The sequence below is a fragment of the Monodelphis domestica genome, chromosome 1, assembly GCF_027887165.1.
Source record: "Monodelphis domestica isolate mMonDom1 chromosome 1, mMonDom1.pri, whole genome shotgun sequence".
Classification (NCBI taxonomy): domain Eukaryota; kingdom Metazoa; phylum Chordata; class Mammalia; order Didelphimorphia; family Didelphidae; genus Monodelphis; species Monodelphis domestica.
In genome coordinates, this window is record NC_077227.1 from 594,734,739 (window position 1) to 594,752,005 (window position 17,267).

Consider the following 17,267-nt stretch of genomic DNA (forward strand, 5'->3'; position numbering starts at 1 on the left):
GTGTGGGATGTTCATGACACACCCAGAATATATCCAGCAGGCAACTAGTTGATAATTAGTAGGGGAGAATTTAAGGCTAGATAATACACAATATTTAAAATTTCCGTTATTTTTCAGTTTTCTTTTTAAAAAGTGGATATTTTTGTATTAGCAAGATAGTGACAAAAATGGTTACTTATTTTCATGTCCTATTCTAAGATCCTTTATGTATTTTTCCACATCTTGTTGTGGCTAATATTATTTATAGTTACAGTCAATGACCTGTAGTTATTCTGATTCTTATTAATTTGCTTTACCTCAATTCCTCTTCCTGAATGTTTTCCTCCCCCCTACAGTATTTACCTTTGGTCTTAGTACTGGTTCTAAGACAGAAGACTGGTAAAGGCTAAGCAACTGAGGTTAAATGATTTGCCCAGGATCATATAGCTAGGAAATATCTAAGGTTAGATTTGAATGAAGGATTTCTTGTCTCCAGGCCTGGCTCTCTATCCATTGAGCCACCTTGCTAATCCTTCCTGTATTTCTTTGTAGCATTCATACTTGCCATTTCTTAAGGCAAAAAAAATCCCATTATATTCATATACCACGCAGTTCCCCAATTGCTGTGCACTATTTGTTTCTGAATCTTGCTTAAGAGAAAAATGAATACTACAACTAGGAATATTTTTCCAAATAAAGATTTCTACTTTCAGTTGTTAACATCTCTGGAATATAGTCTTAGAACTAGAGATCACTAGGGCAAGGGATATTTAATATTTTTTTTTTAGGTCTAATGACTAATTGCTTAAAAAAAAATAAAACACTCAATTTAGCTTTCCAGCAGGGTCATCAGTGCCTGTTTCTCCACAGCATTGATAACATTCACTTTTATAATTTTCAATGTCTTTGCCATACCTTAGTTGTTTTAATTTGCATTTCTCTTATTTTTCGAATTTGGGCCATTTTGATCATTGAAAACGTTTTCCTGGTCCCCACACCTATCAGGGCTCTTAGTATCCTGTATTTACACTGAATGTATTTTATATTTACTTATGTCCCTCTCACTCTTTAAGATAGGGGCTAGGTGGCACGGTGGAGTCCTGAAGATGTGAGTTCAAATCAATTCTCAGACACCGTGTGATTCTGGGCAAGTCTCTTTACCCAGTTTCCTCCAGTTTCCTCCAGTTTCCTTCTCTGTAAAATGAGGTGGAGGAAAAGGCAAGCCAATCCGGTATCTTTGCCAAGAAAACCACAAGCAGGGTCACGAGTCAGACGCGACTGAACAACAACTAGTTCCTTTAGAAGGTAAGTTCCCTGGGCACCAAGAGCTCTATGTTTGGTACAGTGCCTGCAATATATTAAGATTAAATAAATGCTTGTTGATTGATTTCTAGAACCAATATCATTTCATATCGTTTGATCACCAATCTCTGAGGAATAGGACCTTAAAAGAAAAATAAACCCCTGCCAAATGCGGCAATTCCAAATAGGATGTCGAACTTTTAGCGGTGCTATTAGTGATCATGTTAGCTATCTTTTACAGCCAATGAACCAGCATTCTCGGTACCCCTTCTTGTGGGTGGTGAACGGGTTTTGCCCTGCCCTTAGGAAGTTTACATTCTCCAAAGGAAAAGAGAAAGAGAATAACTAAGCCTAGAGGGCCTAGCGGGTAGCCGGGCTCTGACTTCGCGCCCTCCTCAGATGCCCCTAGAGGGCGCTCGAGGGGCAGAAGCTGCCGGCACGCCCACGTCGTGACGTGAGGCCAGGTCTAGGTGCTATCCCGCTATACGTCTGGGGCGCGCAGGACTGGGAAGGCTTCGTGTGACGTCACCGGGGCGGGAAGACGAGGAAATCTAATGGGAATTAGGACTGGTCTGAAAGGGCAATGGTGGGGGGCTTGATAGGGGATCAGGATAGCTGGAAGGCATGATTTTGGGAGCCCTTTCTTCGGCATGCCCTGGTTCCTCTTGCTGTAAAGAGAGTTTGCGTGTGGGTAGGTGACGTAGCGGTTTGCCGCTCTATGGCTCTTCTAGAGGCTATATGGTTACAACAATGCTTTGCGATCTCCCTCCACCGCGCATGCATTAGGTTTTTTTCCTCCACAAAAAATCACAGGAAGTGGCGCAGGCGCCCTGTGAGTTCCCGAGACTTTTTTTTTTTTTAATGACGCTTGTGCAGGGTTGTAAAAGGAGAGTTTGGATTCTGCGCAGTGAAGCCGTCTGGGACCTATTTCATCCGGGGCGGTGGCGGCGGCGATGACGGAAGAGGAGGTGGCGGTGAAAGAACGGAAGCCGGGAGGGGACTAGGGCGGAAGGGGATTAGGGCCAGGGCTGTGTCCGGAGACTCGGTGGGGCAGGGGTTCCGATGTGGTCCCCGGGGCAGGAGTCCGAGGCCCCAGCCGGGGGAGAACCGGCGGGGCTACTGCCCCCCGAGTGGGAGGAAGATGAAGAACGGATGTCCTTCTTGTTCTCCGCCTTCAAGAGGAGTCGGGAGGTGAACAGCACCGACTGGGATAGCAAGATGGGCTTCTGGGCACCGCTAGTGCTGAGCCACAGTCGCCGCCAGGGGGCGGTGCGTTTGCGCCTGCGCGACCTTCAGGAGGCCTTCCAGCGCAAGGGGAGCGTCCCGCTCGGGTTGGCCACAGTGCTTCAGGATCTGCTCCGGTGAGGGGTGGGGGCGGGGCCTTCCCTAGTTGGGGGCGGGGCGAAGACAGGTGGCATTTCTCCCCCTCCCCTGCGCTGAAGGGAAGGGCCCGTTAGGAGCAGATTGGTGTTACCCCTTCGCACCCATTTTACAGATGAGGAAACTGAGGCCCAGAGAGGTAAAGAGACTTGCCTAAGGTTACGAGAGTGTCGGAGTTGAGATTTGAATCCACATCTTCTGATTCCGAATGCAACAGTTCATTCTGACTTGGAATATCTAGGATGGAGAAAGGAGGTTCTCTTGAATTGCTATTGTCATTTGATGGGGTCTTATCTTAAATGCCACCTCTTTTAGGAAACCTTCCCTAACTTCCCACACCCCAAACCTCATGGCGTTTTTTGCAACTAGGCTTTTAAGACCCATACTATATAAAATTGGGTTGTTATAAGGAGTAAGTGAGACTTTTGGGTGTATAATCCTGACTTTTCTACAGTTCCTTCTCATCTCTAGCGTAACTGCTGTTCTTTATAACACATTTTTCAACTCCATACCTATGCCCTGGGAATGGTCTCCTCACTTTCATATATTAGTGTCCCTGTTTCCTTTGAGACTTCATTCTGAGGCCTTTTGCTGAAACCTCTCCATGTCTTCTCAGCTGGTCTCTTTCCCCCCCTTCCTCTGTCTTGCATGTGTCTAGTTCTTTTCATATAATCTTCATCATTAGAGTGGTAATTTGAGGGCAAGAGATCTGATTTTGCTTTTCTTTGTATACTCAGCATTTAGCATGCCTGGCACATAGTTAAATGCTTAATAAATGTTTGTTAACCAGCTGTCATGCTTTGCAAGACTGTAGGCTTTATAAAAGAAGATAGATATGTGTTTTATGTGAACCCCATATCTTTGATGGCTAGGACTTTCTGGAGAAAGAAAGAACGGGTAGGGAAATCGAGGCCTGTGAGAGGCAAGTAAAAGGAGTTCTGGGCTCAGTGGATTATGAAAACACCTTAACAACCCCTATCCTTCTCTACTAGGCATAATCAATATGATTATTTAAGGTATTCCCTTTGCAGAATTTTACTTGAGGCCTCCGAATTTGAAATCATCTGGAGAAGGTCTCCTGCTTGCAAGTTTGAGAGGGCTTTGAGTTCATTCATTTATTAATTGAAACGTTTTTCAGGATTCTGCACTAAGTAAGCACTGAAGTAAATAAAAAGATAAATGAATCCTAGGCTCTGCTATCAAGTAATCTATAATGTAGTAAGAATGCTCAGACATTAAGATTAAAGTATAATTGCATAAGAGGAGTATAAAGTGCTGTGAGATGAGAGAAAGGTAGAACTCATTTTGGAAAGCTACGGGGAGCAGGTAGAATTTGAATTAGGCCTTGAGAGATCATTTGGAATTCATTAGTTGGGGACCTGGGGAAGAGAGATTGGTTAAGACTGGATTACTGTAGTTGAGGTGAACTTTAAAGGGAATAGAACTGAGGTGGTGGCAATGGGATTAGAGAGAACTTTTGAAGTAAGGAGATTCTGATTCAGGGGACATAAATTTGGTCCTTGCCCTGGGAGACAGCACCCTTGGGGAAAGGAATGTAGGTATCCTTCTATAGGAATAGAGTCCCCCTCATCTTGGGAGGTAACATACCAGAATGGATAGGGCTCTGGATTTGGAATCCGGAAGACCTGGAGTCAAATTCTGCCTTAGATACTTAGTACTTGTATGATGCTGAGCAAGTCATTTAATCTGTCTGACCCTCAGTTCCCTCAGCTGTAAAGTGAAAGGGCTAGCCTCAGTGACCTTAAAGACCCATTCCACATATAAATCTGTGGTTCTATGGCTTTGACCATAGCAAGACAAATATAAACCAGTGTGCATAACCAGACCATTGGCCCACCATGTCACCTATTTAATAGTTTCTATTCAGTTTTCCCCAAGCTACAGAAAGGCTTCATTCTTTCCATTTGTGTGCATTCATATTCTAGTTTCTTTGTTTCTTTAAAAAAAAAAAAGCCCTTACCTTCTGTCTTAGAATTGATACTAAGTATTGGCTCCCAGGTAGAAGAGTAATAAGGGTTAGGCAATTGGGTTAAGTGACTGAGTTAAGCTCAGGGTCACCCAGCTAGAATGTGTCTGAGGTCACATTTGAACCCAGGTCCTTCTAACTCCAGGTCTGGATCTTAATCCACTGAGATACCTCACTGCGTCACATTTTACTTTCTTAACATGACAGAAGTTGTCTGTAGTACCAGATAGAGGCAGGAATAGGGACTACCCTGGGGACTCTGGTTTGTTAGCCACCAGTGCATCTGCTGTAGATTGGGGTTGGTTTCCTTCCTTGCTTAAAGCTAGGAAGAAGAAAGGAAAAGGCAGGATGAAGGAGGAGCCTCTGGCCACCAATGCTTTTTTTCCCCTTTAATATCCTCTAGGAAGTTCCTTGGCCATTGTATTTGACTTTCCAGAAGACAATGGATGAATCTCATTTGGGTTTCATCTGAGTTTGAGTCTTGTGTGTAAACTTTCTCTTTCATTCTCCCCACCCCACCCCCACCCCTTAAAAACTGGTTTAGATCCTAAATTTGGGACTGACTCTCAGATCCAAAGCATATTTGCCAAATCCTAATGATTCCTTTGTTGAGAAGTCTTGTGATCTTTGAAGTGGCACCAGTCATCTGTGTGTGCTGGAAGCAGTACTTGGGGGCTTTTATGTGGAGGTTAAATGTCAATGTCAGGGAAACTATGATGGGTTTCCTGAGGAGAACTGATGGGATGGACATACCTGCTCTTTGGCAGTTGTACCCCATACTCCAAGATTGTCACTTATCTCCATAAGTCTTTCTGTACTTTCCCCTGTTTTGTTGTGGAGTTTGCTTTACTCCACAGAGCTTCTGAGATGGTTAAAAGCCACCATTAGTAAGCTTGATGATTTGAGTTAGTCAGCACAGTAGAATCAGGTAAGCAACCACTGGTCACCTTTGATCTCAAGATCCTTTAAGCCTCCATACCGTCTCTCCAGTAGTCTGTGAATTCTCTTCACTGTTTGGCTTTGTCTGTAGCTGCTTAAGGTATTGCTTCAGAGTAAATGCCATGGAATGTTTTCTGATCAGAGATGTTAGACTCATTGCCTGCAAAATTTGAGAGCAAGCCTAAACCAGATTAATAATTTGGAAATATATATATTTTTTAACCCTTACCTTCTATCTTAGCATCAGTACTATCTGTTCCAAGGCAACTTGCACAGGATCACACAGCTAGGAAGTGTCTGAGGTGAGATTTGCACTGAGGTGTTCCTTATTCCAGCCTTGGCAATCTATCCACTGTGCTACTTAGTAGCTCCAGTTGGGAAATACTTAGCAGAATAAAAACATGATATGAGGTAGATAATGTTAACATGTGGTTAAGTCAATATGCTGCCCACTGGGATTTGCTTTATTTGAATTTGCTATCACTGGCTGAGACAATCTGAACTTCATGACTGTGTCTTGGCATTTTATTTCCCATAGATAGCACTTTTCACTTAGTGATGCTCAGTAAATATTTATTGATTCTTTTTATTTGGCACATAAGAGGAAACCATAGCATGAGCTCCATAGCTCTTCTTTTCTTTGTTTTTGACTGGTGGATGTCTATTATCTGGAGACACTGGCTGAAATCATCCAATACACTCCTACTGACATGACTTTTTCCTTTTCTTCTTGGAGCCGAGGGGAGCTACAACGGGAGTCTGATTTCATGGCCAGTGTGGACAGCAGCTGGATTTCATGGGGTGTAGGTGTCTTCCTTTTGAAGCCTCTCAAATGGACTCTTTCTAATGTGCTAGGGGACAACAAAGTCCCTGCTGAAGAAGTGCTGGTGGCTGTGGAGCTGCTTAAGGTAGGTACAGAGACACATTTTCCTTTTGGAAGAAAGACTTTGCCATTTGATCCAGAGACAAAAGTTAAGTGCTGTCTACATTATTTTTTGCATATTCCCAGTCTCCTACAGACTATCAAAAGTAAGGGAGAAGCAGGGATTCTTCTCGTGGAGTATTATAACGTTTGATTGGTACTTGGACTTTCTCCTGTGCTTTAAGGAAAACCCTTTGCCTGAGGTCTAAATCAAGGACACACTATAGAGTTTGTGAAGGGTTTCAGTTATAACAAATAAAGAAGGTATTAAAGAGGTATTCAAAAGCTGACTCCAGCAAAGTGTTCATGGACCAGACTTATGGATCTGTTTCTAATATTTCACATGATTGATTTCTGTGTCCTTAAATTTGTATTTAATTTTGGTTTAAATTTTGTTCATCTTAAAAGCCAAACCTCTGCTGTTATCTCTTGTATGTAAGCAGGCAGACAAGTTTTAGGGTCCTTTGGAATATCAAAGATTCACACTTGCATTCCTAAGATAAGTCTGGTGCCAGTGTCCTGGAAAGGAGAAGGGTCCTATCCTGGATACCTGGCGGATCTATTGTGTTATCATCCACTCTGACTTTGTCATTAACCTGTTAAAACTTCTGATGTACCAACTGGGTGATTGACACTCTGCCCAACTCCCTTGTGCAACTATCTTTAATAAACAGATCAGCTCCCTCATGCTCTCTCTCTCTCTGACCATTTTTGGAGGAGCTGACAGGCTGACATGACTCTGATTCCTTTGTCTCTTTGTGTGTCCTTCCTCTCCATGTCTTTTCTTCCTTAATCTTTAACCCTTCTACTCATATTCTCACAGCCCTAGGCTTCCCTTTTAGGTACTCAGACCCATGCAAGATCATGGAGCAGCTGCTTCAGTTTGTTTTCTGGAATTCGAAGGGACAAAAAAATGAACTAATGTTTAGGAAATTCTTATGGTCTCAAATTTGTTGAAAAAATACATACCTAGGTTATCTGGGAACCAAGAAAATCATTATCCTCTCTAGGAGAAAAAATGGCATGACTTCTTAAGAGTTGTAGTTATAGTTCCCCATTTCATTATATGACAATTTCATTTACTTGTACCTTTATTTTTTGGGAATGTTTTTATTTTATTTTTTCTCAATTATATGTAAAAGCAATTAACATTCATTTTTTATAATTTTTGATTTCCAAATTCCCTCCCTTTCTTCTTGTTCCTCCTGCCTCCTTGAAGAAGGCAAACTTTGACATAGATTATGCATGTGCAATCAGGCAAAACATATTTCCAAATTAGCCATGCTGAAAAAGAGAAAACAGACCAAAAAAAGAGGGAAAAAACCCCCAAAGTAATTTTATTATGCATTGAGACTCTATTGGAGTTTTTTCTCTAGAAGTGGATAACTTTTTTTTTTATGATAAATCCTTCAGAATTGTCTTGTATCATTGTATTGCAAAGAATAGCTAAGTCATTAGATCATTGTGTAGTATTGCTGTTACTATATATAATGATCTCCTGGCTCTACTCACTTTACTTTGCATCAATTCATATAAATCTCCCCAGGTTTTTCTGAAACCATCCTGCTTATTGTTTCTTTTAGCACAATAGTATTCCACCACATCCACATACCACAAGTTGTTCAGTCATTCTCCAGTTGCTAGGCATCCCTTCAATTTCCAGTTCTTTGCCACCACAAAAAGAACTGCTATAAATATTTTTTTACACGTCTAGAACTTTTCCTCTTTCTTTGATCTCTTTGGGATATGGACCTTGTAGTGATACTTCTGGGTCAAAGGATAGGCACAGTTTTATCTTTGGGTGTAGTTCTAAATTGTTTTCCAAAATGGTTGGATCATTTCCTAACTCCAGCAAGAATGCATTAATGTCCCAATTTTTCCACATCCCCTCCCAACATTTGTTGTTTTCCTTTTTCATCATATTAGCCAATCTGAGAGGTATAAAGTTAGATACCTCAGTTGTTTTTAATATGCATTTCTCTAAATCACTGAGTTAGAGCATTTTTCTCATGACTACAGATAGCTTTGTTTTTTTTTCTTCTGAAAGCTGCCTGTTCATGTCCTTTGACCATTTATCAGTTGGGGAATGACTTATATTTTTATACATTTGACTTAGTTTTATATATATTTGAGAAATAAGACTTTTATAAGAGAACTTGCTGTAAATTCCCCTCCCCTCCCAGTTTCTATTTTCCTTCTAATCTTGACTGCATTGGTTTTGTTTTTGCAAAAATGTCTAAGTTTCTTGTACTTTTATTATAAAACAATTGAAGTTCTTTCTAGCCCTAGTAATCAGGTTGTATATAAAATTCTTTGATAGAAGAGGAATAGGGTTAATCATTTTAATTTTCATAGCATTTTTGAGCTGACTAGGACTTGATTATTACAAAGTCAACTAGAGACAGGGAGATGTGAATTAACCAAGGCCATGCAGCTTATTAGTGGCACAACCAGGATTAACACCCAGATATCCTAATTCCAGCCCATTGTATAAAACTGCTTCATTTTTACCAATAGCGGAAACAATAGTGGAGTCAAAAGACTTGTTTGAATTAGTGATAAGCGGAAGACAGGCATATACTGTACATACTCAGTTAAACTGGATATATATGGAGGCCTGATTTTAGTTTATTAGAGTAGGCTACATCAGTATAGACATTTTAGTTCAATTTTCTTAACTTTTTAAAAGCAAAACTTAAAGGAAAAATAAATCCCACTTTAAGTGAAGAAATTGGCTTGGTTTGAGCCTTTATGGTACTAATTTTTTAAAAGAAAAGTCAGAGTTCTTTGGTTTCTACACCTAGACACAGAGAGAGTACAAACTCCTTTCTTCTCCTATAGGAAAAAGCAGAGGATGTATATCGTCTGTATCAGAACTCTCCAATCTCCTCTCATCCTGTGGTGGCCCTGTCAGAGTTGAGCACCCTCTGTGCTAGTTCCTGCCCAGATGAGCGAACCTTCTATTTGGTATTGTTACAGCTGCAGAAAGAGAAGAGAGTCACTGTTTTAGAACAGAATGGTGAGAAGGTATTGAATGATGGAATCTATTAAATATCTAGTAATCTTGCCATCAGTTTTTCTGGGTGAAATTTTTTCAGAGCAGGAGTAATTTGTTCCTCTCCTGCAGATTGTGAAGTTTGCCCGAGGGCTACATGCCAAGGTCTCCCCAGTAAATGATGTAGATGTCGGGGTGTACCAGTTGATGCAGAGTGAACGGCTGCTCTCACGCAAGGTGGAGTCCCTGTCCCAGGAATCAGAGAGGTAACTGCTATCCCAAGGCTTTAACTGAGCCCTCCTTGCCCTGAGTAGTTCTCACAGCTCTCAGAGCACTTAGGGGCATGATGTTTTCTTTTTACATTCTCCCTCTTTTTCACTCATTTTTTTTTCTATAGATAAATGGGTTACCCCTGGTGAAGTGATAGCAATAGCCCTTCTGCTTTGCTGAGTTGCTATAGGCATAGTTTTAGAAAGATTATTCTGTCCATTTTACTGAGGGGAGAAGACTCCACCAGAGAGAGGAAGGGTTTTTATGCCCAATGGCACCAGTAGTTGTGGGAGTTAAATCTGGATCTTTTGACTTCTCTAAGGTGGGGGAAGAGGGCGACAATAAGGACAAGATTCTTTATCCCCAAGAGCTAGCGAAAACAGCATTCAAAAAATGTACATAGTATTTTATTTTAGTGTTTAGTTGCAGGCCAGAATACACCACAAAAAATGGAATTCAGGGTTCAAGAAAGTGGGGTCCATTAGGTATGAATAGTACCAGACCTGATGCTCTACACAGATCAAGTTAAAATAGTATGGTTTTGCCTTGCTAATGTCCTTCAGGAGAAATTAATTGGGGGGGGTGTGGCAAAAAGGAAGATTGGAAATAGCCTTTTGGACTGACCAAACAATTGGTGGATATCCTTCTGGGGTTCTCTCAAGTTGAGAACATGGCCTGAATTTGTTAAGATCTATTCTATTTTCTTTAGTCTTCTTTTGGTCCCTTGAAATAAATGGAATATTTTCAGGGTTGAATGGGGCTTTGTGCTTGGTGGTGAGAAGGGAGTTCCTGGTTTCATTATCAATCAGTTGTTTTGTAGATAGTGCATACAAATATGAATTGGTGACAATTTGGAGGTAGAGAAGTTCCCTGTAGCACTTACACTTTTCAGGCCAAGACTTTGTTTTTCGCCCTACCCATATTGAGTGTTCTGAAATATCATATAATTGTTAAGAGACTAGTACATTACTGTATAACACTTGGTGTAATGGTTTGTTATTCTTTTTTTTTTTAACCCTTACTTTCTGACTTAGAATCAATACAAAGTATTGGATGTAAGGTGGAAGAGTGATAAGGGCCAGGCAATTGGAGTTAAGTAAGTTGCCTAGGGTCACACAGTTAGGAAATGTGTCCACCTAGCTGCTCCAAATTACTATTTTTACCAGTGACATCTGTCAGAGGAAAAGTTATTTTATTTATTTATTTTTAAATTTTAAACCCTTACTTTCTGTCCCAGTAACAACTCTAAGAAGGTCAAGGGCTAGGCAGATGGGGTTGTGACTTGCCCTGGGTCGGACAGCCAGGAAGTATCTGAATCCAGATTTGAACCCAGGTCTTCCTGATTACCCACTATGCCACCAGCTGCCCTATTATTCCTTTGAATCAGTAGACAGAATGGGATTTGGGCTCAAGATCCCTCGACACTTACCCCCCTTCTTGACTTGTTGTTCAGTTGCTTTTTAGTCATTCTGACTTTATGACTTCATTTGGGTTTTTCTTGGCCAAAATACTGGAGTGGTTTGACATTTCCTTCTCTAGCTCATTTTATAGATGAGGAAACTGAGGCACACAGGATGAAGTGACTTGCCCAGAGTCACACAGCTTTATGTCTGAGGCCAGATTTGACCTCAGGAAGATGAATCTTCCTGATTTCAGGGTGAACACTATCTACTGCGCCACCTAGCTGCCCTCTTGACTGACTCTCACTTACAGATTTCTTAGGGGTCTTCCTTTTCCTGTGTACTAGAACCCCTCTTCCCAATCCAAATCAGATATCCTTGGTCTTTCCTTCTGTTTCACAGATGTAAAGAAGATGCCCGACAAGCATGCCGAGCTGGAAAGAAGCAACTGGTGAGTGTCCTTTTTTCTCCCTACTAACTCTGTACTGTCATATTTAGCAGCCAGGAAGGAAGTCAGATGGCTTTAGTACCACCACATACCTTAGGAGTGAGAGTATAGGTATACAATTGGGGATAGTCTTAGCCCCCATTAGTGATTCTGATGAGGAAGTGGCAAAATTAGGGTCTCACCTTCTTATCTAAAGAATTTGGCAGCTCTGGCTGACTCCATGATGAGGGAACAAGCTTTATTATGAGAGAATATAATAATAGAGTGACCACAGATAGTTAGCTAGTTATTATAGTGAGATAGTTTAGCTAGTAAGGAAGGAAGGTAGATAAAGTAAGTGAGGAAGGAAGGGAGGGGTTTTTAAGAATGCTTTTAACTTTGATTAGTTACTAAGGAAGGGGCCATTTGTTTGGGTGTTTGTTACCCTGCCATTCCCAAGGCTTATGTCACTTTACCCATGGTTCACTCTGCCTACCATGGGATGAAAATTGCAGTGTAAATGGGATGCTAATAAAATGTTCAACAACCCACTTTCAGTCAGATTTTGTTCTTTCTGTGCAGGTTGTAAGAAAGGCAATGATTGTGGAAACTGAGCGTTGTTTAAACCTAGTCCTGTGTGACTGGGAAACTGAACCCCCTTAACCAAGGACTTAAGTTATGTCTAAAGATTGATGTGAGTTTTCTCATAATTGTAAATCTAAGCAACCCATATGTCTTATCTGAAAAGTGGCCCTATACTAATCAACTAGTTATTGTTTCCATGTTCTTTTGATTGTTTAGCTCCTTGGCAGGTTTAGTGGGATACTTCAGCCCATATCAGTACTGCTACTCTCTTGCCTCCCCGCCCAGTATCATGGATTATGGTTTGAGATTCTGACCACATTTCCCCTGCTCTTCTAGGCACTAAGGCATCTTAAGTCTAAGCAGAGGACAGAGAAGCGCATTGAAGCACTACATGCCAAGCTGGACACAGTACAAGGCATTCTTGATCGGATCTATGCTTCCCAAACAGATCAGATGGTAATCTACTTGTACCAAGGATAACAAAAACAAAGTTTGATCTCATAGTTACTATTTGTCTTTGCTAGTGTTTTTCTGCTCTGTAATTTTCCTCTCCTACATTGGGCTTACTCTGATTATCCTATACAAAATGTGATGAGCTCTTTTTCTTGTTGAAGGTCCAAGGGATGTTCTTCATTGCTGCAATACTCATTCTCAATTCTGCTTTTCCAACCTGAAGTTTCCTTTTGGTTTTTAGAGGTCTATTGATCCAACCTTCTTATTTTATTTCATTTATTTATTTTTAAAATTTTATTTTAAAAAATGTTAATAATAAATTTCCACATAAGTTTTCTGAAGTTATATGATCCAAACTGTCTTCCTCTCTCCTTTCCCCCCTCCTGGAGCTGACAAAAAATTCAGTCTGTGTTATACATGTAGTATTATGCAAAACATTTCCATATTCATTTTTGTAAGTGAATAATCTTATAAAACCAAATAAATAAGTGAAAAATGGTATGTTTTGATCTGTATTCTGACTTCTAACAGTTCTTTCTAAGTCCATCAGAATCTATTACTTGTATTACCAATAGAAGCTAAATCTGTCAGAGCTGATCATTCCACAATATTGCTATTACTGTGTACAATGTTTTCCTGGTTTTTCTTATTTCACTCTGCATCACTTCATGTAGGTCTTTCCAGCTCTTTCTGAAGTTGTCCTGTTCATCATTCCTTATAGCACAATAGTATTTCATCACCATCATATACCATAATTTGTTCAGCTGTTCCCCAATTGAGGAACATCCTTTTAATTTCTAATTCTTTTCTACCACAAAAAGAGCAGTTATAAATATTTTTGTATAAGCAAATCCTTTCCCATTTAAAAAAATCTCTTTGGAATATAGTAGTGGTATTACTGGATCAAAGAGTATGCATTGTTTTATAGCCCTTTGGGCATAATTCCAAATTGCCCTCCAGAATGGTTGGATCAGTTCACGGTTTCACCAGCAATGCATTAGTCTGTAGCTCCTTTTTTGCTACCAATTATTCACCCTTTCCTGTATCTGCTTAATCAGGTTCTTTCTTTGTAGCTGTCCTCTAAGTCTTTCCTTATTAGCAGTTCTGAAAGGCCAAGTTCATGTGAGGATATAGAAATTTCAAGAAGCTAAAAACAAAGTGTTTTTACAACTATTCTTCATTTGCACCAATGCCGCTCTGCTTTCCTTTTAGGTTTTTAATGCCTATCAGGCTGGTGTAGGGGCCCTCAAACTTTCCATGAAGGACATCACAGTGGAGAAAGCAGAGAGTCTGGTGGACCAGATTCAAGAGGTAGAGAATGGACCTGGGGACGTGGATGTTAGGAAGTTGCTGGGCATGCCGCCTTTCTAGGCTGTCATATGTTACTGTGTATGGACAGTCGAAAGGAGAGGAAACCTCCTTCCGTTTGAACTTGTGTGCAGAAACTTATTTGACCTTGTTGTTTCTCTATTGGAGTCTTACCTAGATTTTATCTGTTTCTGTTTCTGAGTATTTGCCATTTCTTCCTCCCCCCTCCCCCTTTATATTATTTAGAAACATTGACTCAGGATCTCACCTATTTCTCTTATAGCTCTGTGATACCCAGGATGAAGTTTCTCAGACTCTGGCTGGGATGGGGATGAATGGCTTAGGTGAGTCATCAAAAAGATGTCCCCATAGCTCGAGAGGAATTTGCTTTCTTCATCTGGCTATGTTTTTCTTGCATCTGGCAGCAGAGAGGGCTTTATCCAGAATTCTTCCCCTACCCATCACTTTGACATGCAGCTCCAGGGAATCCCTTCATGTCCCCACTCCCATTCCAAGTTAAGACACCTTTTCTATCTCAACCAACTCCTTGGATCTGAGGCTGTCATAAGGGGTTTTGTTTTTCATTGGGGAACTGCACCCCTTTAAATGGCATAAAAGGTCAGGGATATTCCCCAGTGTTAGGAGAGAGACCTTGCCACTTTTAATACATTTTCTGTGGGGACAGAGGAGGAAGTTTCTTTGGAGAGTGCCCCTTTTCTCAAGTGATTTCTTAAAAAATAGCTGTTCCACTTTCAGTTGCAATGTATTCCCAACTTAAAAGACTTAGTCATTGTTTGCTTCTTAATTTTTATCTGTCATTCTTGAGTCTTGATTGTTTTTCCTCTATGGGGATTTACATTTTTCTTTGCCTTTTTTTCTGTCCAGATAGTGACAGTGAGGAGCTGGAGAAAGAACTGGATATCCTTCTCCAGGACACCACCACCAAAGAACCTCTGGATCTGCCCGATACTCCCCACAAGCCATTCTTCTCCACCAATGTGCCTAATCCCAGCATTTCAGATGCTGAGCTTGAAGCTGAGCTGGAGAAACTATCCCTATCAGAAGGAGGTATGGGCATATATGAATAAAGGGTTTCTGCTGGGATTTTGGTATGATAGCCAGAAATGTGGCCACAGAGTTGGTGGATCCCAGGTCTGGTACTCAGCTTACTTAGGATCTGGAGGCACTGAGGTAGTCAAAAATATATAGTTCAGTTATCTGGATCACATGTTCTCTGGAGACCAGGGTTCAGTTTCTGGGTTCTCTATCTTAGATATTTTATCATGTCTATCTTGTGTTATTCAACCATTTTCTATTCTCTGCAGGTTTGCTTCCAAGCTATGAATCCTCCAAAAGACAGCTGGAACCCACTCTCTAATGCTATCCCAGGACTTCCATATTAAGGAGAGATCAGGCGTGTGTGTTTGTACATAGTTATTTAATTGAAAAAAAAACAAACAAACTCAGAATTTGATGGGATGGGGAAGAAGGACTACTCCATTTAGCTGGATACTACCAGTTGCTACAGGACAGAAGTTATTTATGGAAGTTATGCTCCAAAAGCTTGCTCCCAGCTGGTGTCATGGACCTGTCTGTCTTCTCATCTTTATAGTGCCACAATCTATGCTGTCCTGTGTTTGACCTATTGTTCCATATAGCCTGCAGTCCTTGACTTTGGTCCAGTTATGTTTGTCTTCACCCACCAACTCCCACTAGAATTTTGTTCCAGCCAACAAGGTGAGAGATTGCAGATCAGTTTTTCTCCCGTTGGTTAGAGGGACTTGTCATCTTTACCTGTAGGTGTTTATAAGTTTACTTAAACAACTTATTCCTACCCATTTCCATTTTCACTGGTGAGGAGAATCAGACAAGTTTTATTCAAGGGGACTTTGCTGCTTCTTCAAGGAGAAAACACAGATTGCAAAAGTTTTTGCTCTTAATTATCATTGCATCAAGCTTTTTAGGCTCAGAAAAATTGTCACCCTTGAGTAATTTAGGGTGGTGACACCTTTGGCTCTCACTGACTCCCATTTCCTTTTGTGCAGAGAGGAAGAAAATTCTTCTTGGCCTTTGAACTTGGGGTGGTGAGACCTAGGTGATTGTGGAGCCATCCTGTGTGAATTGTGGATGGCCAGGTCCCATCTCTTTTAATGCAAGTGGCTGCCCCTTTGCTCTGCCTTTGTTGGGGTATGGTCAGAAGACCCTGAACAAACTACACAGCAAAAACGCCCTTCCATGAGGCTATAAAACAAGAGTGAATTGTTTGCTCAAGTTTCAGAAGAATTTCCTTTTGCTGATAGACCATTGCTGAAGGTAGGGAATCTGAGCCAATTTGTGCAATAGAAGCAGAAGGGTTTGCCCTTCTGCTGTACTGGTATATGCCTCCCACATTCTACTTATTTGTGAGAACATACACTACCTACTGTTGCCTCTTGAGGCTGCCAAATTCCTGCTTCTGTCTCTGCCCTTTGGTGAACTGGGGACAGGGTTCGAGCTGAGTGAAACAGTAGTCTGGAGAGGAGAAGATGGCGGCTACATTGCCACTATGGCTGCTGAAGCACAAATATTTCTGCCTAAGCTATTTGCTCTTGCCCCTGAAATGATGTGGAGCAGAGGGAAAGAAGAAACTCCAAGGCAGGAGCAAGACTCATGGTCAACAAATTTCTCTCCCATTCTACCTTGATAAACAAAAGTGTTGGGGGTGAAGAGAAACAATCACTATTTTTTCCCCTTTTCTATCTGGTACATAATTAAAAGAAAAAACAAATCATGGTCATTGTCCACTCTGACTCTGTCTTTCCTTTGTGTTACCATGCCATCTGGCCTGTTCTGTATTTAACTTAAGGTCTTTGAGGCTACTTCTCTGGACAGTGATGGGCAAATCTAAAAGATGAGGACATCTAAAATACTCTGAAATTAAGCCCCAGAAGTAGCCTAGCACCATAGCAGCAAACATCAACCACTTGTGGTGTATAGCATACTTTGCTGAGTGCTTTCATGATACAAAGATTAGATTTTAAAAAGTCCCTACCCCTGAGGAGCTTACAAGTGTCACAGGGGACCTAAGTATAAACAGCCAACATAGATTGCTGCGCTCCACAGAATCATGTGATAAGCATAGTGAAAAGAACTTGAAAAGATCTAATGAAACGGCATTCAGGAATTTCAGAGCAACTGGTGGACTTGGCTGAACATAGGGTTTGGTATTAAAAAAAGGTCGAAAGGTCAGAGATGATGCAGAAGGCTCGTGCTCATAAGTCAAATACATTCAAAAGCTGTAAAACAACATTCTATGTGAGGTCTCAAGGAAAAGGCAGTTA

At 41.0% G+C, this 17,267-nt stretch overlaps 1 protein-coding gene across 2 annotated transcripts; it reads left to right on the top strand.

The window, feature by feature from the left end:
* Nucleotides 1–1,742: 1,742 nt before the first annotated feature.
* On the top strand, nt 1,743–16,728 carry CHMP7 (charged multivesicular body protein 7). 2 transcript variants are annotated; one of them, XM_001373457.5, is made up of 10 exons: nt 1,743–2,642; nt 6,324–6,495; nt 9,351–9,536; nt 9,637–9,770; nt 11,577–11,625; nt 12,523–12,642; nt 13,852–13,950; nt 14,231–14,291; nt 14,833–15,015; nt 15,273–16,728. In XM_001373457.5, exons 1-10 carry the CDS (start codon nt 2,344–2,346, stop codon nt 15,323–15,325), a joined length of 1,356 nt encoding a protein of 451 aa, XP_001373494.1. In that variant the 5' UTR covers nt 1,743–2,343; the 3' UTR covers nt 15,326–16,728. The 2 variants fall into 2 exon arrangements, with proteins under 2 accessions (XP_001373494.1, XP_016278465.1); XM_016422979.2 differs by having other exon boundaries at nt 1,801–1,972.
* Nucleotides 16,729–17,267: the final 539 nt, after the last annotated feature.